This window comes from Lynx rufus, unplaced genomic scaffold (genome assembly GCF_022079265.1).
Source record: "Lynx rufus isolate CCGP_SWC_20201006 ecotype Redwood Valley unplaced genomic scaffold, mLynRuf1.p SCAF_16, whole genome shotgun sequence".
Taxonomy (NCBI): Eukaryota; Metazoa; Chordata; class Mammalia; order Carnivora; family Felidae; genus Lynx; species Lynx rufus.
This window is the reverse complement of record NW_025814830.1, coordinates 14,098,646-14,117,971: the sequence shown is the minus strand read 5'-3', so window position 1 is coordinate 14,117,971 and position 19,326 is coordinate 14,098,646. Positions and strand designations below refer to the sequence as shown.

The 19,326-nt window shown below is 56.5% G+C and overlaps 2 protein-coding genes across 5 annotated transcripts; one reads left to right on the top strand and one right to left on the bottom strand.

The window, feature by feature from the left end:
- Positions 1–248: 248 nt before the first annotated feature.
- SBSN (suprabasin) lies at positions 249–19,287 on the bottom strand. 4 transcript variants are annotated; one of them, XR_006961838.1, is made up of 5 exons: positions 19,107–19,287; positions 5,132–5,294; positions 1,413–1,478; positions 1,273–1,317; positions 249–427 (listed from the first exon to the last, which is right to left on the bottom strand). XR_006961838.1 is itself a non-coding variant. In XM_047078240.1 (4 exons), exons 1-4 carry the CDS (start codon positions 4,591–4,593, stop codon positions 404–406), a joined length of 1,998 nt encoding a protein of 665 aa, XP_046934196.1. In that variant the 5' UTR covers positions 4,594–4,808; the 3' UTR covers positions 249–403. The 4 variants fall into 4 exon arrangements, 1 of the variants encoding a protein (XP_046934196.1); XR_006961839.1 differs by having other exon boundaries at positions 19,173–19,287; XR_006961840.1 differs by lacking the exons at positions 5,132–5,294; positions 19,107–19,287 and adding an exon at positions 2,308–2,631.
- Positions 9,292–19,162, top strand: GAPDHS (glyceraldehyde-3-phosphate dehydrogenase, spermatogenic). The gene is made up of 11 exons (XM_047078242.1): positions 9,292–9,386; positions 12,119–12,287; positions 13,004–13,100; positions 13,283–13,389; positions 16,196–16,286; positions 16,376–16,494; positions 16,864–16,945; positions 17,252–17,403; positions 17,567–17,729; positions 18,795–18,892; positions 18,982–19,162. The coding sequence occupies exons 1-11, from the start codon at positions 9,320–9,322 to the stop codon at positions 19,052–19,054; spliced, it is 1,218 nt and encodes a 405-aa protein (XP_046934198.1). The 5' UTR covers positions 9,292–9,319; the 3' UTR covers positions 19,055–19,162.
- Positions 19,288–19,326: the final 39 nt, after the last annotated feature.

The following is a 19,326-nucleotide window of genomic DNA, read 5'->3' as shown; positions in this document are numbered from 1 at the left end:
GCCCGCTTTTTCGGCCCGAATGCTCCTCTCAGTGCTGAGCATGCGCGATGCTGCACGCCAGCGAGGCATGGCTCCTCCCTCTGAGTGCCCTCTTGCATCTGACCAGCCCGACGACGTCTCCAGCTCAGCCCCGCTGTGTGTCACCACCGCCCCCCCCCAGCTCCTTCAGCAAAGTAGCAAGAAGAGAAAAGAGAATCCTCCCCCCTCCCCTCACCCAACCCCTCCTCGGGGAGCACGGCGGACCATGATGAGAGTAAAAGCGCGTCGTATTTATTCACAAATCCCAGTACAGACCCCTTGCGAGACTCAGGAAATCTGTCCCCCCACCCCCAGCTCCTCCAGGTCCTGTCAGCTAGTATGACAACAGGAAAGTCAGTCTGCTGAGTAAGGCCAGTGCATCAGTTTAGGGAATGATGGCGATGACGCTCTGGAAGAGAGGAGAGAGGGAGTGAATGCAGGGAACGCGGCCCTGAGGGGACCAAGGCCTCTGTCCTCAGCCCCCTAGAAAATGAGAGGGACATTGACACTAGCTTCTCTGACCTCGGACTTGCTTATGTCCTAGACTCCTAGATTCAGGAAGAATAGGGAGACAGCCCTCCCAGGCAGAGGTGCCAGGGGCCTCTGTGGGAGCCCAGGGGCCCTGTCCGTTTTGCCTCAGAGGATCCCCTGCCACCCCCACGGCCCAGGAATAAACAAGGGTGTGCCTTGGGGCTGTTCCCACCCTCATCCTATGCCCCAGTCTCTTGCAGCTCAGGTACTAATTGCAAAGAGAAGAGCTAGGACTTTGCTTTGGGCCCAGAGTAGGGAGCAGGGTCCACGGGAGCCTTTATACTGGGGGGCGAGGGGGTGCCTATCAGCCAGGCAATGGACAGAGCGGCAGGCTCCCCCCGCCTCCCACCGGCATATGGCTGTAAGGCAGCAGAGGCTGGGCAGCAGAGGGACTCACAGTGCGTTGAGGGAGGAAAGCTGGTGAGAAGTGTTGGGCACAGGGAGGGGAGGGTTTCGGCAGTGCCTCCCCCGCTGGCCCCCCGTGAGTCTGTTTTGCCAGCTTATGTCCACCTCCACGGGAGTGGAAAGCAGCCAGAAGAGGGGGCGAGGGACACAGAGCAGGCAAAGGAAGGGAAGGCCAGAGCTGGGAAACAGGTCGAATGGATGGCCTCTGCAAGGCTGAGTCTGTCCACCGTGACATTGTCCGTGAACGGGCAGTGGGAAGGGATGTGACTATGTCTCCAGAGGCCAAGAGCACAATGTAGAAGCCACGTGGGCACTCACCTGCCACAGAGCTGGAAAGTCGAGGAAGGCCTTGTTGACCGAGGCCTGGAATTCAAGGACAAGAGGGTTGGTCACCAGCACGTGCCCCACCGCCCCCCCTAGCGGGGCCTCCCCTCCCTTGTGCTACTTGGGAGACTTACTCCAGATGTTAATGTTGTGGTTGCGCCCCCTCCGTGCTGGCCGGTGGAAACGCCTGGATGAGTGCCCTGTGGATGAAGCCCAGACTGTCATTATAACCCGTCAGCCCTTGAGGGGTTCCAAGTTCATCTTCCACCACTGACCTGCTGCCCTGTAGCAGGGGCCAGGGTGGGAGGCATAGGCTAACCCCCTGTCCCCTCACTGTCCAGAAGGAAAACCCAGAGCCCATGTTGCTGTGGGAATTCTGTGAGATGAGAAGAAAAGCCTGGAAGGATGTCTGCCCCCTCCTGACTAGTCTTCCCCAATTCCCTCTTATTTCACTGAATGCATGCCCTGTTGCTGAGAAGGCCCTGACTGGAAAGGGAACCCAGAGAACCCACACAGATCCTAGTGTGACCTCAGCCCGACCTCGGCTCTACCCCCTCTGACCTGATCCCTAACTTGGGTTGATCCCTGTCCTAATTTTATCCCCAGATACTCAGCAGTGCGTCTGCTGCTGTGGTCAGCCTTGAATCCCACAACAAACCTCCCCCTCCTGACCTCCTCCCAACAAAGACTGCTGTCTGACCCAGAGCCCACCCCTCCACCCCGTATACTTTCTGCAGAGTCCCTTCCTCCCCACCCACCCCTGGGTCCCTGCCTGGCAGCCGATGTGGCTGTCGGCTTCAAGGTCGAGGTCTGGGCCAGTCCTCAAGATGGTGTCCTAAAGATTCTTCGTGGAGATTGGAGCGTGGGGAATTGAGGCAGGCAGGGGTCAGCCTTCTGGTCCCCATGCCCCCTCCTTGGTGCCCGTTCTGCTGAGTGCTAGCCACAGGACCTTGGCAAGTCCCCTGAAAACCTGTGAGCTTCCATTTCCTTATCTGAGAATCAGGGAGTCAGCACCCTCACCCTGCCTACCTCAGAGGCTTGTTATGAAAATGAAGCAGAAAAGGGCTTGTCTCCAGAAGCCATTCCCCGTGCTTCCTCTGATGCTCTGGGTTTTCTCAACACTCACTCTGTTTGCACTGCCACAGATCTTGGCCCAGTAACCACTTCCTGTTCCCCAGGAGGGGCTTCGTGTGCCTCTCTTTACACCTCCTCAACTGGGAGGGCAGCTCCCTGAAGGTGGGGCTGGGCCCCTTTCACGCTGTCTGATACAGGGCTTTGCCATGAGGTGGTTTGATCCATCTGGCCAGCTGAGCCCAGAGAGGGGGCGTGGCCGTGGAGCAGCCCAAGCTTCTTTCACCGAACCCAGGCTACATGGACCACCCAAATGTCCCAAGGGTTTAACTTTCCTCCCCCCGGCCCCTTCTCCCCAGTTCCCCACCCCTGTTCACCTACATTCAGCAGCTTGTTGGCCTCCTTGCCGGCTTGGTTGACCCCATTATGAACATTCTGCTGCAACCTGTCCACCTCCTTCCCGGCCTGGCCAGCAGCATGGTGGACACCTTGGCCAAGCTTCTCCGCTTCCTTTCCAGCCTGGCCGGCAGCGTGGTTGACCCCTTGACCAAATTTCTCTGCCTCCTTCCCGGCCTGGTTGACCCCATCGTGGACCCCTTGGACCACTTTGTCTGCCTCCTTTCCGGCCTGTTCAACGGCATGGTGAACGCCCTGGCCAAAGTGCTCCACCTCCTTCCCAGCCTGGTTGACTCCCTGGTGGACCCCTGGGACCACTTTCTCTCCCTCTTTCCCACCCTGTCCTGCAGCATAGTTGGCCTCCTGGCCAAACCTCTCTGCCTCCTTCCAGGCCTCATTAGCCCCATGGTGGACTCCCTGGCCAAACTGCTCCACCTCCTTCCCAGCCTGGTTGACTCCAGGATGGACCCCTTGGACTACTTTGTCCCCCTCTCCCCCAGCCTGCCCTGCAGCATAATGAACATCGTGACCAAATTTCTCTGCCTCCTTCCCAGCCTGGTTGACCCCATGGTGCACCCCCTGACCAAACTTCTCTGCCTCCTTCCCAGACTGGCTAACCCCATGGTGCACCCCCTGACCAAACTTCTCTGCCTCCTTCCCAGCCTGGTTGACCCCATGATGGACCCCCTGACCAAACTTCTCTGCCTCCTTCCCAGCCTGGTTGACCCCATGATGGACCCCCTGACCAAACTTCTCTGCCTCCTTCCCAGCCTGGTTGACCCCATGATGGATCCCCTGACCAAACTTCTCTGCCTCCTTCCCAGCCTGGCTAACCCCATGGTGCACCCCCTGACCAAACTTCTCTGCCTCCTTCCCAGCCTGGTTAACCCCATGATGGACCCCCTGGCCAAACTTCTCTGCCTCCTTCCCAGCCTGGTTGACCCCATGGTGCACCCCCTGACCAAACTTCTCTGCCTCCTTCCCAGCCTGGTTGACCCCATGATGGATCCCCTGACCAAACTTCTCTGCCTCCTTCCCAGCCTGGCTAACCCCATGGTGCACCCCCTGACCAAACTTCTCTGCCTCCTTCCCAGCCTGGTTGACCCCATGATGGATCCCCTGACCAAACTTCTCTGCCTCCTTCCCAGCCTGGTTGACCCCATGATGGACCCCCTGACCAAACTTCTCTGCCTCCTTCCCAGCCTGGTTGACCCCATGATGGACCCCCTGACCAAACTTCTCTGCCTCCTTCCCAGCCTGGTTGACCCCATGATGGACCCCCTGACCAAACTTCTCTGCCTCCTTCCCAGCCTGGTTGACCCCATGATGGACCCCCTGGCCAAACCTCCCCGCCTCATTCCCAGCCTGCCCAGCAGTATGGTGGACCCCCTGGCCAAACCTCCCTGCCTCGCTTCCCGCCTGGTTGACCCCATGATGGACCCCCTGAATCACTTTGTCTGCCTCCTTCCCAACCTGTCCAGCAGCGTTGTTGACCCCATGGGCAAACTTCTCTGCTTCCTTTCCTGCTTGTCCGATGCCATTGTTGATCCCATGGGCTACCTTGTCCAAGCCGTTGTTGAGCCCCTGGACGCCCTTGTCCAGCTCCTTGCCAGCTTGGCTCCCCATGTGGCTAAGTCCATTAAAAACTTTCTCCACTTCCCTTCCAGCATGAGTGATTCCATTATTGATGCCTTCCAGGGCCTTGCCCACCTCTCTCTCTGCATTGCTCAGCCCTCGGTTGATTCCTTCAATGACCTTCTCAATGGGGTCATCATTGGCCGCCCATCCAGGAAGGGCCCCCCAGAGCAGTAGGAGGGAGCAGGAGCTGAGCAAACTGGCAAGGTGCATGTTGTTGGCAGGGTGGGGAGGATGCAGAGAGGAGCCAGAGAAGCAAAGCTGCTATTTATCCTCTACCTCCCTCCCTCTTCTCCACCCCTCATGACTCAATTACCCTGTGAGGCACTGACTTGGTCCCCAGTCAGGGAGGTATTTCCCAGAGAGCTTTGAGTTGAGCAATGAAGAGGAGGAGGCAGAGAGGGTGAGTCATGAATGGAGAACACTCACGTGGCATCTTCGCCTCTTGCCCATTTCAGGCCCTCCACCCCAAAGCCCAGATGGCCTCCCTTCCAACCCCCCCCCCTTTTCATTCCTCCCCCACCGTCCAGGTCTCCTCTCTCCCAACCCCACCTTCCAGCACGCCCATCCTCACAACCCAGGCCTGGCTCTTCACTCCTCTTGGGGGACGGAAGGATCCAGTTTCCCCAGGAGTGAGAGTCTGGGGCGATGGGAGGTGCAGTCAAGGGAAGGAGAGCACTCTTAGGGAGTTGAAGGAGTCATCAGACCTTGCTCTTACTGTTCCAGTAGATGCCCCCTGCCCTACACTTACCGCGTCCCAGCCCCATGGGTCTTCTCCCTGGTCCTCAGACACACCAGGTTTATTCCTGCCTCCATGGCTTTTGCACTTGCCGTCTTCCCTGTCTGCAACGCACAACTCAGATCTTCACATGGTGGGTTCTTCCTTATTCTGCTCTTGACTCAAATGTGGCCTTCTAAAAACAAAAAATGAAACAAAACAAAACAAGAACCTTCCCACAGACTGACCAGCCACCACCTGCCCTTCCTTCTGGTGACCTTTGTCATGCCCAGGCTAGACTCCCGGCTGTTCCCCTCCAACCCCTGCCACCATGTGAACGCTGGGGGCTTTAGGCTGGGACCGAGGAGGCCCCAGGGGGAGGAGGGAAGGAAGGATGAGCCCCTGGCCTCCAGCCCAGGTTCTGGCTGTCTCTCAGTTATATTGGATGATATCATCCTTTTGTTTTTATTTTTATAAGTATTTACCATGACCCAAAATTATCTTTTATATTGTCTGCATCACCTATCAGATTGTAAACTTCCAGAGGACAGGGCTTTTGTGTTGGTCACTGCTACATCCTCAATTTTTAGAACATTGCCTGGGGTTCAGTTAATGTTTCCAGGCTAAACAAGTGGATGGATTAAAAGAAGCACTCCCCAAAAGTATGTGATGTAAGTACACATAGTATGCTTGCTAAGGGAGCCTGAGTCTCAGAGGGTGCTGGAGAGAGGGGTGCCTGGGTCCCCAGAGCAGCATAGGGCCCCTTGGGGAGGGTTACAGATTTTGGAGCCAGGACACATTCTCATAACAGAACCTTGGCTCCTGCTTCCTAGGCCTTGGGCAAGGGCAGAGGACTGATTGCCATGCGTTGGGACAGGACGCAGTGTCTCCTGAAAAGCCGGTTGAGGCAGCCACGGGGAGGGGCCGAAGACCGGGGGCAGCAAGAGAGTGTCAGCCAGAACCTGGGCTGGAGGCCAGGGGCTCATCCTTCCTTCCCTCCTCCCCCTGGGGCCTCCTCGGTCCCAGCCTAAAGCCCCCAGCGTTCACATGGTGGCAGGGGTTGGAGGGGAACAGCCGGGAGTCTAGCCTGGGCATGACAAAGGTCACCAGAAGGAAGGGCAGGTGGTGGCTGGTCGGTCTGTGGCAGCATCGTTATCTGGGGCTAGTTTAGAGGCAGGCGGAGACCAGAAGAATGAGAGCCAGTGTGTGGGTAAGTTGGGTGCAGGGGTGAAAGAGATTTGGGTTTTGATGCCAAAGGGAGAGATAGAGAGGGGGTGGAGGTGGGATTCCCGGTGGGAAGGCTCACAGGAAGGAATGTACAGGGTGTGAGTGAGCGGGGGTGGCAGAGTTATGTGCGTGGGTGCCCAGGTGTGGTGAGAATCTGCACGTGTTGTCAGCTCTGTTCAAAGGCCCACCCCCTTGGAGGACCCATGGTGCCACCCGGGGTCCTGACGCCCAGGCCCAGAGACCCAGGGGCTTCTGCCATTTCTAGGCACTCCTGTAGAGGGCGACAAACCGTGCCACGTCTCCAAGCTTGAACTCATTAAATCTGTCTCCCAGTTTCACGCTCCAGGGACAAAGCCAAATCCCTGGGCAACCTCAGGTGTGGCTCTTCTGCCCTTGTCCGGTGCCTAAATGAGGGAGTTTCCCGTGCCAGGAGATTGCAGGGTGGGGAGGGGCGGGTGGTGAACTTCAGAATCCTAATCCGCCCTGAGATTGAGAGGTGGGGTTTCTCCTTTTGAAATGCACTCCATCGTATCCTTCCACCCCTCTCTCTGCCCATCCCACCATCTCCCGGCAGCCCCAGTGCTTCTCAGTCCCGTTCCCATTTGCCACTACTTGATTCAGGACTTTGGCATCTGGCGCCATAAGAGACTGGCCTGGAGTCGTCCTTCCTTTGCCGTCCTCTGTTGGCTTTGGTCATGTGGCCCTGTTGCTTCTCTAAAGCAAGTCAAAGAGGTTTCTGTGGCCCAGCGTCACAGCAAACGGTCCCCGGGAGGGAGCGGTGGGAGCACACACACGGCCTCAGAGAGCACATGCCCTGCCCAGGGCCTCCCCGCTCTGGTTAGGATCTGCAACCATTCCTATGGGCTGGCGAACACTTGTTCCTGAGGCTTTGGCAGATCTTTTTTTAATTATTCTTATTTTTTTTAATGTTTATTTTTGAGAGAGAGAGAGAAAGAGAGAGAAACAGTGTGAGTGGGGGGAGGGGCAGAGAGAGAGAGGGAGACACAGAATCTGAAGCAGGCTCCAGGCTCTGAGCTGTCAGCACAGAGCCCGAAACAGGGCTCGAACTCACAAACCACGAGATCATGACCTGAGCTGAAGTCTGACACCTAACCGACTGAGCCACCCAGGAACCTCTGCTTTAGCAGATCTTGCTCATAAAGTCGTCTGAATCTGGGTCAGCCTTTGGGAGGATAAATCTTAACTCTGTTTCTTCTTTTATTATTGGCCGGCTCAGATTTGTCATTTCTTTTTACACCACTGTTGATCCTTTATATTTTCTTAATGTTTATATTTGAGAGAGAGCGAGAGCGAGAGAGCGAGCGAGCACCAGGGAAGAGGCAGAGAGAGAAGACACAGAATCCGAAGCAGGCTCCAGGCTCTGAGCTGTCAGCACAGAGCCCCACACGGGGCTTGAACTTGTGAACCATGAGATCATGACCTGAAGTCGGTCACAACCGACTGAGCCACCTAGGTGCCCCACCCCTTTATATTTTCTAAGAAAATTTTTAATTGCATCTAGCTTTCCACATCTGTCATTGTAAAGTTGTACAAAACTGGCCCCTCTTCAGTCCTGGTTTCATTTGGGTGATCTTCCACAGCCCCCATCATACATGTTAAGTTTGTCCCCCTTTTAATTAATACCTGTATTTTGGTCTTGAGTCATTGAAATTTCCCCATCTGTACACCCAATTTATTTTCAGTTCCCCTTCCCTGAAGCATCCAAACAGGAGAGCCTCACCTTCACCCTGTCCCATGGCAGGTGCTTGGCAAACGGAGTTCCCACGAAGGCTTGGGGAAGGAAGAGGTTGTGGTGTCATTCTGCCTCTTGTGGCTTCCATACCTCTCTCTGAGATGGTGACTCCCTCCTGACCCAAACCCCCACACTCCCTAAATCTTGGTCACAGCTGTGTGTCAGCTAGCCCTGCAGGTGAAGGCCCTTGCCTGTGAATCACAGATGTGCAAGCAAGCCCCCACCCCCAGTGCTTTAGAGGAAAGGAGCCATCTGTCCATCTGTCCCAGAAGCTGCTTTGCCCTGGCACAGTTTTAGGTGGTGGAGGCCCCATGGTGAACGACAGGGGATACGTTGAGCAAGTACATTAATAACTAGATCATGACAAACTATGTGAAAAGTCACAAGAAGAATGGGATGCTGTGAGAGGATCTGACTTGGAGGTCACTTAAATTTAAGATTGGGAGTCAGAAGAAATGTGAGGATGCAGTATTTCTGTATTCACTCTGGTATTTATTGAGTGAGCACTGTAGGTGCCAAACCTTCCTCTAGTCAGTGGGATAGAAAAGTGAAGGTAGACAAGCATTCTGCCCTCCAAGAGTCTAGGGGGCAGAGACACCCGGCAAGAAAACGAATAAACAAGATGATTTTTAGGGAGAGACATTTGCTGTGAGAAAAATAAAAATGTAGGGAGTATAACGATGGAGTTTTGCGCACTGGAACATCTAACTCAGGGAGCGAAGTCGGACAAAGCTTCCTGGGAGATAGGCGGGTTGAGGGGGTGAGGGCGATGGTCGGTAGTGATTGAGGCAGGACAGAACTTCAGATGGGAGTCAGGAGGGCCTCTCTTAAAGGGTGGCGCCGGAGGGAAACCAGGAGGCAGCCGAGCAAGGACACGGCTTTCCAGGCAAAAACAAACAAACCGCAGCTACGCAGCTAACTAACCAGAGGAGGGTCAAGGAGCAGCACACAGCCAGTGTGCCCGGGGGGGGGGGGGGGGGGGGGCGGAGAGAGAGAGAGAGACACCAGGGCTTTGGAGACCAGTGTAAAAAGCTGGATTCTATTCTAGACGTCAGTGGCGGGCGGCCTGGGGGCTGCGGTGCACGCGCGCGGACGTCACACGCTTCGCACCGCCTCCTCTGTGACGTCACAGGGCACTGTGACGTCACGGCGAGACGCTCCGACCCCACTAGCTTGGGCGCCCCGCACCGCAGTAACGTCCCGGCAGCTCCCGAAGCGACCAGGCAATGAAACCTTAGGCCATGTCGAAACGCGACATCGTCCTCACCAACGTCACCGTTGTCCAGCTACTGCGACAGCCGTGCCCGGGTGAGGGAGGCAGCGGGGCGACCCCGGGGAACGGGAGAAAGGGCGGGCCGGAGCCCCCGCAGCCCCGAGCCCCCTGCGGCGCGCGTGCCCGCCGCCCAGTGTCCACGAGAGGGGTCAGGAGGCGGGGTGCGGCGCCGCTGGCCCGCGACTCTGCCACCGCGGAGCCGCTTCCCTCCGTCCCTACCCCCTGCGCAGGTGGCCGAGTGGTTTCTATAGCGATCGCGGCGGGCCAGATAGCGGCCCCCATCGGCCGTGGCGCCGCCAGAGCTTGGTGGGAGCAAGGAAGCAGGGGCCGGGACAGGGGCGGAGCCGCGTCTACGAGGGCGCATTTCTGAGAACGGCCGCAGGTTGCTGAAGAACCTCAGCCAGCTGGGTTTCACGTAGGAGGGACGCTCTTATCGCCCAGCGCGGAAAGGCCGCATGGGGGTTGGCGGGCTTTGTCCTCCTCGGCCTGTGCACAGCGAGAGCCGCGCCAAGCACGTTACAGGCGTGCGCTCATTGGAACCTCACAAACACCCGGTGAGACCAGGGTGTTTATTGACCCCACTCAGAGCGGCAGGGAAGAGCGCGAGCCGCCTCCCTCGGTCTCTCAGCACCAGAATAGTAGCGCTGGGACTCGCAGTCCCCTGCTCCGAGCCACTGGGCAGCCAGCCCTACCGCACCCAGCCATAGGTGCACCCACACTCCAGCCGGATGAACCCAGGTCTTGCCACAGGGCAACCGGCATTCCCCCGGCTGCTTCCGCTGCCTCCGTACTGACCGCGGCCGGGGTGCCAGGGCCGGAGGCGGTGGGAGGGACCCCCGAGGAGCTGCGCGGGGCAGATCCGCTGCTGCCCGCTGCGGACCTCCCGCCTGCTCAGCGCTCGCCCCGTGACCTCGGGCCTCGGTTTCCCCTCTGAGGCGGATTTATCGCTCCTGCCTCACAGCATTCAGCGAGCAGGTGGCCGCGAGAGCTCAGCACGGCACCTAGCCCATGGCAGCACCCAGGAAATGGGAGCGTCATCTTAATTAGGAGAGCACGCGCCTGTTGCCTTTGTTTCACCTACCAGGTGATGCTTCATCACTGAAGCTCCTTCAGGCTCTTCCTTCCTAGTGCAGGAGCTTCCCTCCAGCCCACGCACCCCACCCCTGGAGTGGAGGGGAGGAGAGAGAAAGCCTGGGGGCAGGTGGGAGAGGAGAGCCACCCGAGTTTTCTCCCGAAAGGCCGCCGAGTGGTCTCAGATTCCCACTCTTAGCCCAGATGAACGAATCTCCCTTTCGTGATAGCGGAAGCAGAACCCCCAGGAATGCAAACATCCTAGGTCACCAAAGCCACAGGGTCACTGCCACCAATAAACTCTTAATACCTTCATGAACTGGTATTGCCCCTGGAGACCCACAGTCCAGACTCAGACCACATGGACTGCGGCAGCCGGTAGAGGTCAGGGAGACCCACAGGCCAGCTGGCCCACGGCTCCTAGCCCCACCACCTCCCAAGTGCCTTTGATTCTGGCGCCAAGAGCAACACCCACCTTCCTCCTCCAGGGCCTCTCCAACCTCTTCTCTCTTCCTTTCCTCACAAGTACTCTTGGTAGCAACCTCTTCCCTCCGCTGAGGTCAGCACCTACTGGGCCTGGAGATCTGAGTCTTCACAGCAGCCCCCAGGTAGAAGGTGCAGATGCAACACCAGGAAACAGGCCAGAGAGCTCATTCACTTGCTCAAGACCACGCAGGTGGCTGAGCAGGGGCTGACATTCAGGCCTGATTCCCAGCTAGAAACCCTCTGCCGGCCAGGCCCCCTGACTGCGGCCTCTACGTCTCCCCTCCTCTCCTCAAGCCCTTATCTGTAGCGCAGCTAGCACACCTCCAAACACAGGGGTTTTCAAGTGCCATATGGGAGTGGGAGCGTGTACGTTTGGAGAGGTGGAAGCTGGAGTGGGTTTCCATTCGTGTTTTGATACACCTGTATTTCCTACTACTCTGAGCATAAGAATCACCTGGAGTGCTTTTAGAATCAGGAGTCCTTGGCTTCAGTGTAGACCTATTGAATCAGATTTCCCTAGGAAGAGGCCGACCGTGGGATTCTTATCATCAGAACAGCTTGGGGACCACAGGGTTGGCACAATTATCAGACAAGTTTGGGAAATAATCTTTGAAATATTAATGTATGTGGACTGTCTCCTAGACTCCATCATAAGCATCACATATATCATCTCATTTAATCACAGTGACTCTCTAAGAGTGTACTATTATTTTCATTTTACAGAGGAGGAAACTGAGGCATAGACGGTATCACTCCAAGTGATTGTTAAAAATACATGCATAATGAGTTACAATCTCTAGGGGAGAGGCCCTGGCATGTGTATCTTTTTTTTTTTTAAGTTTATCTTCAGAGAGAGAGAGTGCATGTGAACAAGCGAGGGAGAGGCAGAAAGAGAGAGGGAGAGAATTCCAAGCAGGCTCTGCGCTGACAGCAACACAGAGCTCAAACTACAAACCATGAGATCATGACCTGGGCTGAAAACCAAGGCATCTGACACTTAACCAACTGAGCCACCCAGGCGTCCCCAGGCGTTGGTATTTTAAGTAAGCCTACCCCCTGATCATTCTATGGATCAGATGGGTTGCAGAAACAGTGGGCTAGGTGGTTGGCCACTAGGGGCCTGGAACCAGCAACAGGTTCTGGGTGGCAAAAAGGGTTCATTCTCTCCCACTATGGTGGTGCAGCTCATTGTCCCCACCCTCCTCAACAGTGACCAGAGCACCACCCCCGCCTGAGCCCAAGGTTGAGGCAGAGCCAGAGCCACAGCCCAAGCCCCAGCCTGAGCCAGAGCCTAAACCTGAGCCAGTCAAGGAGGAAGCCCCGCCTCCTGCCCCTAAGAAGGTCCCTGTGGTTCGGAAGCTGACCGTGGGCATCAATGGGTGAGTCAGGCCTGGCCCTAGCCGCTCCTGAAGGCTTAGGGCCCAGCCTTTCCTCTGGTTGCTGCCTGAGGCATCTCCCCATTTCTCACCATCAGTGCTCTCATTCTGCCCATCCTGGCTGGAGAAATACAGGGAGAAGGTACAGGGGCTCACATTCTGGTGGGAATCAGGAACACGACAGTTTAGTGACACATGACATGAACAGCATGGAATTGGGTACAGTAAGGCTGGAGAGAGTAATGGTAGCCAGTTCTGAGGTTGGGACAGCTCAGTGAGCTAACAGGCAGGAAGTCAGTGCATGAAGCACACTGGCACTGGGTGGGGAGCAAGCAAGGGAGAAAAGGAGGCAGGGAGCAGGGGAAAGCTGGTAGGGGCCTGGCAGGCCATGGTAAGCAGTCCAGATTTGGTTTTACTGACTAAGAGCCATGGAGGTTTTGCAGCCATGAGACATAATTTGACCTAAGCTCTACAAGATCCATCCAGCTACAAGATTAGGGATAGGGGGATGGGCTGAATGGGTAGCAGAAGCAGTGAAGAGGCTGAAGAGGACATCTGGGCAAGAGAGGACAGTGGCCGCACTTTGCCTTCTCTCCCCAGACTGAGTCCCACCCAGTACCCTAGAGTGCACCTCCTGTTATCCCCTTTTCTCCCGTCCCCTCCTCTGCCTGCTGGCGAGGATTCTGAGGACAACCCCCACAACCCTTGTCCCTGGACAGATTTGGACGCATCGGCCGCCTGGTGCTACGCGCCTGCATGGAGAAGGGTGTTAAGGTGGTGGCAGTGAATGATCCATTCATTGACCCAGAATATATGGTGAGCAGCAGGCCGACGGTAGACCTGGGAAAGGTGGGACTGGAGTGGGGAGGGGGCTCGGGAGAGCTCCATGGAAGGCTCCCAGATGCCGTGTGGCTCCTTCACCAGGGTGGGGACACCCTTGGGATGCTAGCTCCTCCACCCTTGACACTCAAGACTGGGAGCCATCCTGTCTCCCACAGGTGTACATGTTTAAATATGACTCCACCCATGGCCAGTACAAGGGGAACGTGGAATTCAGGAACGGACAGCTGGTCGTAGACAACCAGGAGATCAGCGTCTTCCAGTGGTAAGGGAAGCAGTGTGATGCATGCCTGCAGCAGATTAACGCAGGAGCTGTAGAGATGACCAGATGAGATTCCAGCCCCTTGTGTGGGGCCCAGAACCCCCCAAATTGTGTGTGCACGTGCCTCTGGGTACTGGGCTCGAGGGGTCTGAGAAGTCCCTGGCCCCTAAAATGGTGTAAAAACACTAATCTAGAAAGGTGACCCACTCTTTTTATTTAGCACACATTTACATGTTTTCTCACAGGCAGAGCAACTCGATGTTTAACACTCAACTTCTGATTCTCCTTCAACCCCCAAACCTACTCATCTCCCTTCCCAGGAAATGGCATCACCACCTAGCCAACCGCTTCCACTTGGTTCCTACAGAGCAGCCACAGAGGCCTTTTAAAAACATCACCTGGACGTGGTGACTCCCCTACTTAAATCTTCCAGTGGCTTCCCATTCCCCTCCTGATGGGGGCCCCCAGGACTATTAGCTCCCCCCTGCCTTTCCATGTCATCCCAGCCAAGCCGGCCATCCACCTCTTGGGACCCTAAACGAGTATCTCTTACACCTGGGCAATGCTGACTCCTTAGTACCCATTTCACGTGGTTCACGCTGACATCACTACCCTTCCTGCCACTGAAAGATATGTTTAGAATCTGTAAATCAAAAGCAGTAATGTTAGATATTTAATATGCTTTCAAATATAAACTTTCAAGATAAAAAATGTAAAAATTTATAAAAGGGGAAGCCGTAACCGTTCTTTATCTTTCTAATGTAAATTAGCAGCCACAACTGGCCCTGCTGCCGCTTGAGACAGCCGCAGCCACTCCCAGCACCTCAGTGTCTATGCGCGCGGGGCAGGAGGGCTGGTGACGAGGCACCCAGGGCTGGGTGCGAGCAGGATGAGCAGGACGGTGGGTGGAGGCGGGACTGGAGAGCCCCTGAGTATATAAGCTGCCTGAGCCAAGTTTGGAATCTTAACCCCTAACACAGTTCCGGCACAGCAGTCACTGCTCAGACATCCTGTGTCCTTTCCTTGCTCAGCCTGGCGCTCCTGCCACCTGGGGCACTCTCCCTGCCTTCCCCATCCCGTCTGTCCCCTCGGTGTGCGCCCAGCACTCAGGTGCTGCCTTCCTTGGTGACTCCAGCAGCTCTTCCCTGTCCGCCCGCTTTTGTCACTGCACTGTGGATGTTCTTCGGGCACTCGGCACCAGCCATGGGGTTTGTGTGTTTTACCCTCGCTTCACCCCTTCCTAGCTGTGTGACCTTGGGCAAGAGACTGAAATGTCCTAGCCTGTTTCCTACGGTATCTGCTGGGGACGATGATCATACCCACCACAGCAGTAGTGGGGAGTACGACCGAAGTTAACAGGTGTGGGGGGACATTGGGAAGGGTGTTTTCCCACAAAGCCACAGTCGTCTCGCAGGGAGGGCCCTCTTGCTTTGTGTCGCCATTACGGCTTTGGCACCGCAGACGCAGGCCCTAGCCCTGGGTAGACTCTACTTCCTTGAAGAATGAATGGAATCCTCAAAACAGCCCTCTGGGCAGGAGGGCAGGGCCCGTGACAGCCTAGAAAAGGAGCTGGGGTCTCCTGAGATGCCAATTCAGCAACGGCAGAGGAATATGAAGTGCTCCCCTCTCCACCGCAACTTGGAAGGCAGGAAAAAGGGGGCAGCAGAGAAGAACTAGTTGGGCCAGATGATGAAAAGTGCACCCTGACAGAACAGATGACCGGAGAGAACCATGTGTGGCGGTCCAGGGAGATGGGAAGCAGCTTGTTCATTCGCTTGTTCCATTCTCACAGTGCATCCAGGGCCAGCCCGCCTGCCCTCTCAGCCGGCTCTGCCCAGGTGCCGGCTCCTCTGAAAAATGCCAGTAACAGTGCCTACTCCTCAGGTCGCCAGGGTTAAAGGAGTTCGATAAGGTAGAGCACTCAGAACACGGGTATGTGGCAGGCGTGTATAATGGTTAACAAAAAAACCCCCACCAACACTGAAACCCTCTACAGGGTGCAGGCTCAGTGGCACAGAGTGGTCTAGAAGACAAAACAGATGCTGACAAATAACCGCAGAAGAAAATATCACTGTTGTCATAAACCCCGTGAAGAGAAAAAACCAGTATACGGTTTATTCACTTATCGCTGCTTGGCTAAAGCCAAGTAGAAGACAGCAAACACTAGGTGTCTGATGTTTAAAATACAAACATTGGCTATCAAGTGGAAATGTGAGCTTCTCAAACAGCAAACAGAATCACCTTTACTTTCTAATGTAAACCACTAGTCACCGCAGGCCCCAGGGCCACCTCAGGCTTCAGTTCTCCCCTGGGATCCGTTCTCAGGGATGTAGAGTGTCTTTAGAGACTTGCCCAGCCTCTCGCACCGGGCTCTCGGTGGAGGACAAGGGACTAGGAGGGCTGTGGGGAGGTTGTCAGGGCTGGGGACCGGAAGCGGCGGGGCAGGCCTCACCCTGCCGGGGCCCACATTTTGGGCAGCATATGTAGAATGGACCTGACCTGGCTGGGAGCAGTCAGGGATGGCCCCCCCTGGGGGCGTTGAGGCTTGAATCAGGAAGGTGGCAGCTTGGACCCAGGCATAGCAGGCGGGGTAGAGTCAAGAAAAGAGGCCCGCAAGGCGGGGTTAGTGATGAAAGGCAAAACCAGCAGGATCAAATCCACTGGGACAGCTAGATATGGGGTGGGGGGACAAGACAGTTGCAGGCCAGGCAGGAAGGTGTCTGGTCAGCCTTTTGAACAGTGCAGGCCATGACTGTGAAGGCAAGGCCATGCAGCAAAAGACTGACTCCAGCGCTGCCACCCTCCACAGCAAGCAGCCCAGAGATATCCCCTGGAAGTCTGTTGGGAGCCCCTTTGTGGTGGAGTCCACGGGTGTGTACCTGTCATTAGAGGAAACTTCGGTACGTGGGGGACAGGTGCCTGGGGCTGGCTGGGTGGGGGGGGGGGGTGACATTTGAAGCACCTCCTGACATCTGTGCTCCTTCTCTAGAACCACATTGAGGCAGGTGCCGCGCGTGTGGTAATCTGCGCACCGTCACCGGACGCGCCCATGTTTGTCATGGGGGTAAACGAGACGAACTATAACCCTGGCTCCATGAAAATTGTCAGGTAACGGGCAGCAACATTCTGAAGCGTGTGGGTGGCACCCAGAGGACGTGCCAGCCTCACCCTCTTCACCCCTACTCCCAATAGCCCCCTGGTGCTTTCACATCTCCCTTCCCAAAGCCTTAACAACCATCACATTAACATTACCCTGAGACTGTTAGAACGGCACGGCTCCTGGGGAACATGCTTGGGGAGCTTCTCTGGCCACACTTGTGGTGCCTCCTTCAGCCTGAAGGCACCCCCAGTGATCTCTCTCATCCCCATCCTGACTTTCACAAAACCAGGCCTGTGTGCATAAACTGAGAGGTGAGGGGGGTAGTGCTGGCTCTGGGCCTCACCTCACGGTGCCCTTGCACACCTGGGCCATTTCAGCAATGCATCCTGCACCACCAACTGCCTGGCCCCCCTTGCCAAGGTCATCCATGAGCGATTTGGGATCGTGGAAGGGCTGATGGTGAGTTGGAGAGGGGCTGGAGCAGGAGGGATGGCAGGGAAACTCTACACCTTCCTCCCAGGACTTGCTTAGTGTGTGGTGGTAAAAGGGAGAGACTTGTTTCGGGAGGAGGAGCCAGGTGGTAGTCTCTTAAACACCCTGCAACTTGCAGACAAGGCTGGACCCTGGCCTGCACGTGGCCCTCCTGTGGTCTCTGGTGGTGGCCACACCAGTCTCCACACCTGGGTTAGAACCTCAGGCCTGGGAAAAAGAGGCATGGGAGTTTAGGAGAAGGCCTCAACAACTCAGCCCTCTTCCTCTCCCAAGACCACAGTTCATTCCTACACTGCCACCCAGAAGACAGTGGACGGGCCATCAAAGAAGGCCTGGAGAGATGGACGGGGTGCCCACCAGAACATCATCCCAGCCTCCACAGGGGCTGCCAAGGCCGTGGGCAAAATCATCCCATCCCTCAGCGGGTATGAGGGCAGAAAGTTACAACCAGGGTCAGGGGGTGCACCCAGGAGGACTGGACTGGCCCCCAATCTTTGAGATGTCCACTGAGGGGAAAGCAGAGACAACGAGGGGTGGACAGAAAAGTCCATGGGTTCTGACTCCCACCCCTAATGTGGGATTCTCCAGGAAGCTGACAGGAATGGCGTTCCGGGTGCCAACCCCAGACGTATCTGTCGTGGACCTGACCTGCCGCCTGGCCCAGCCTACCTCATACAAGGCCATCAAAGATGCCATAAAAGCAGCAGCCAAGGGGCCCATGGCTGGCATCCTTGCCTACACCGAGGATGAGGTAGGGGCTGAGGAGGGGGACCCTCGGAGGAGCCCTCTGAGGAGGAAATGTGATTGTCCACTTGCCAAAGAGCTGCTCACAGTGTATCAAGAGAGGGACTGCGGGGCTGGGAAGGTCTGCTGTCCCTGCCTCAGGGTCTTTGCACTTGCTATTCCTGTGGTCTGGATAGCTCTTCTTCCAGGTGGCCACATAGTCGGCCCTCACCTCCGAGTCTCTACGTCAATTTCTGTCCTCAATAAGATAATCTCTTTCTGGCCCTTTCCCTTACCTGAAATTTCATTTCATAGTCACTATTGGCACTGCTAGCACGTGCACAAGAAAGCACGGACTTTGGGACTATCTTTTCACCTCCGTGGCCCCAGCCATCTTCCCGGGGCCTGGCACACAGCAGGCGCTCGATACATGCTTAGTGAACAAGACAATGGCTCCCATTTTTCAACGCTTACTTGGGACAGGCCATGGCCGGGTGGCCTCCCTGTGAAGCAAGGATGTCACCATCCCTTTGCTCCCGTCATGCCATCTCTGTACACCCACCTTTGGTGCTGCCTCTGTGCTTTAGTTCCTATAGGTCCACTCTCACACAGCCACCGGGATCTCGTTTTAAGCAAATCAGATCACATCCCCCCCACTGCTGAACACCTTCCTCTGTGGCCTTAACACCACACAAGGCCCAAGGCCTCAGGGCCTCTGTGTTGTAGCTCCTTCCATCTCAGGCACTGCTGAGGGCCTGAGTTGACCAGATGCTCCTAGACATCCAGACCCAGCCTGACCACCTCCCCTCAGAGAGGGCCTGCGTGCCGGCCCGCTCTGAGTGCCCGCATCGTTACCAGGAAGTCATGTTTACTGGTGCAGCATGAGGGTGTTTGCCTTCTTAGTCCTTTGGCCACCCCCAGCAGGCAAAGCCCCAGTATGCCGTCCTCATACCATCCCCAGAACCCGGACACAGCAGGGCTCCACCAGATATTGCAAATGAATGGATGGCCAATGTGCCTAAGAGTCGGAGCCTGGGCTCCTGGAGGTCCTTGCTCGGCGACCCACACTTTATCTTGAAATTCGAACGCCCAGGTTGTCTCCACGGACTTTGTGAGCAATACCCACTCGTCCATCTTCGATGCCAACGCCGGCATCGCGCTCAACGACAACTTCGTGAAGCTCATTTCCTGGTGAGGGGGAAGGAGTCCGAGAGATTGGGGGCGGGGGGAGAGCGGGAGTGGTCGAGAGGAATCCCCTGACCCGCCTCCTCCCTCCCCAGGTACGACAACGAATACGGCTACAGTCACCGGGTGGTGGACCTGCTCCTCTACATGTTCAGCCGAGACGGGTGAAGCAAGACGACCCATCTTCTGTTCCCCTGGGCTCCGGGGCCGGAACCCGTACCTCCCGTTGCCGCCTCCCCGAAGAAGGAAGGCGCCCAGTTGTGAAATAAAAACGCAGAGTGCTCACTGTCGCGCCCGTGTCTCTGCGCCGGTCACTACGGGGTCACGGCGCGCCCCGCACTCAAACGCGTTCCGCCGGTGCCCGCGGGGGGACCACACCTCGCCGCTCCACCTGGCTCCGCGTCGGCTCACTGGGGCCGCGCAGGCTTCCGGCGCCCGGC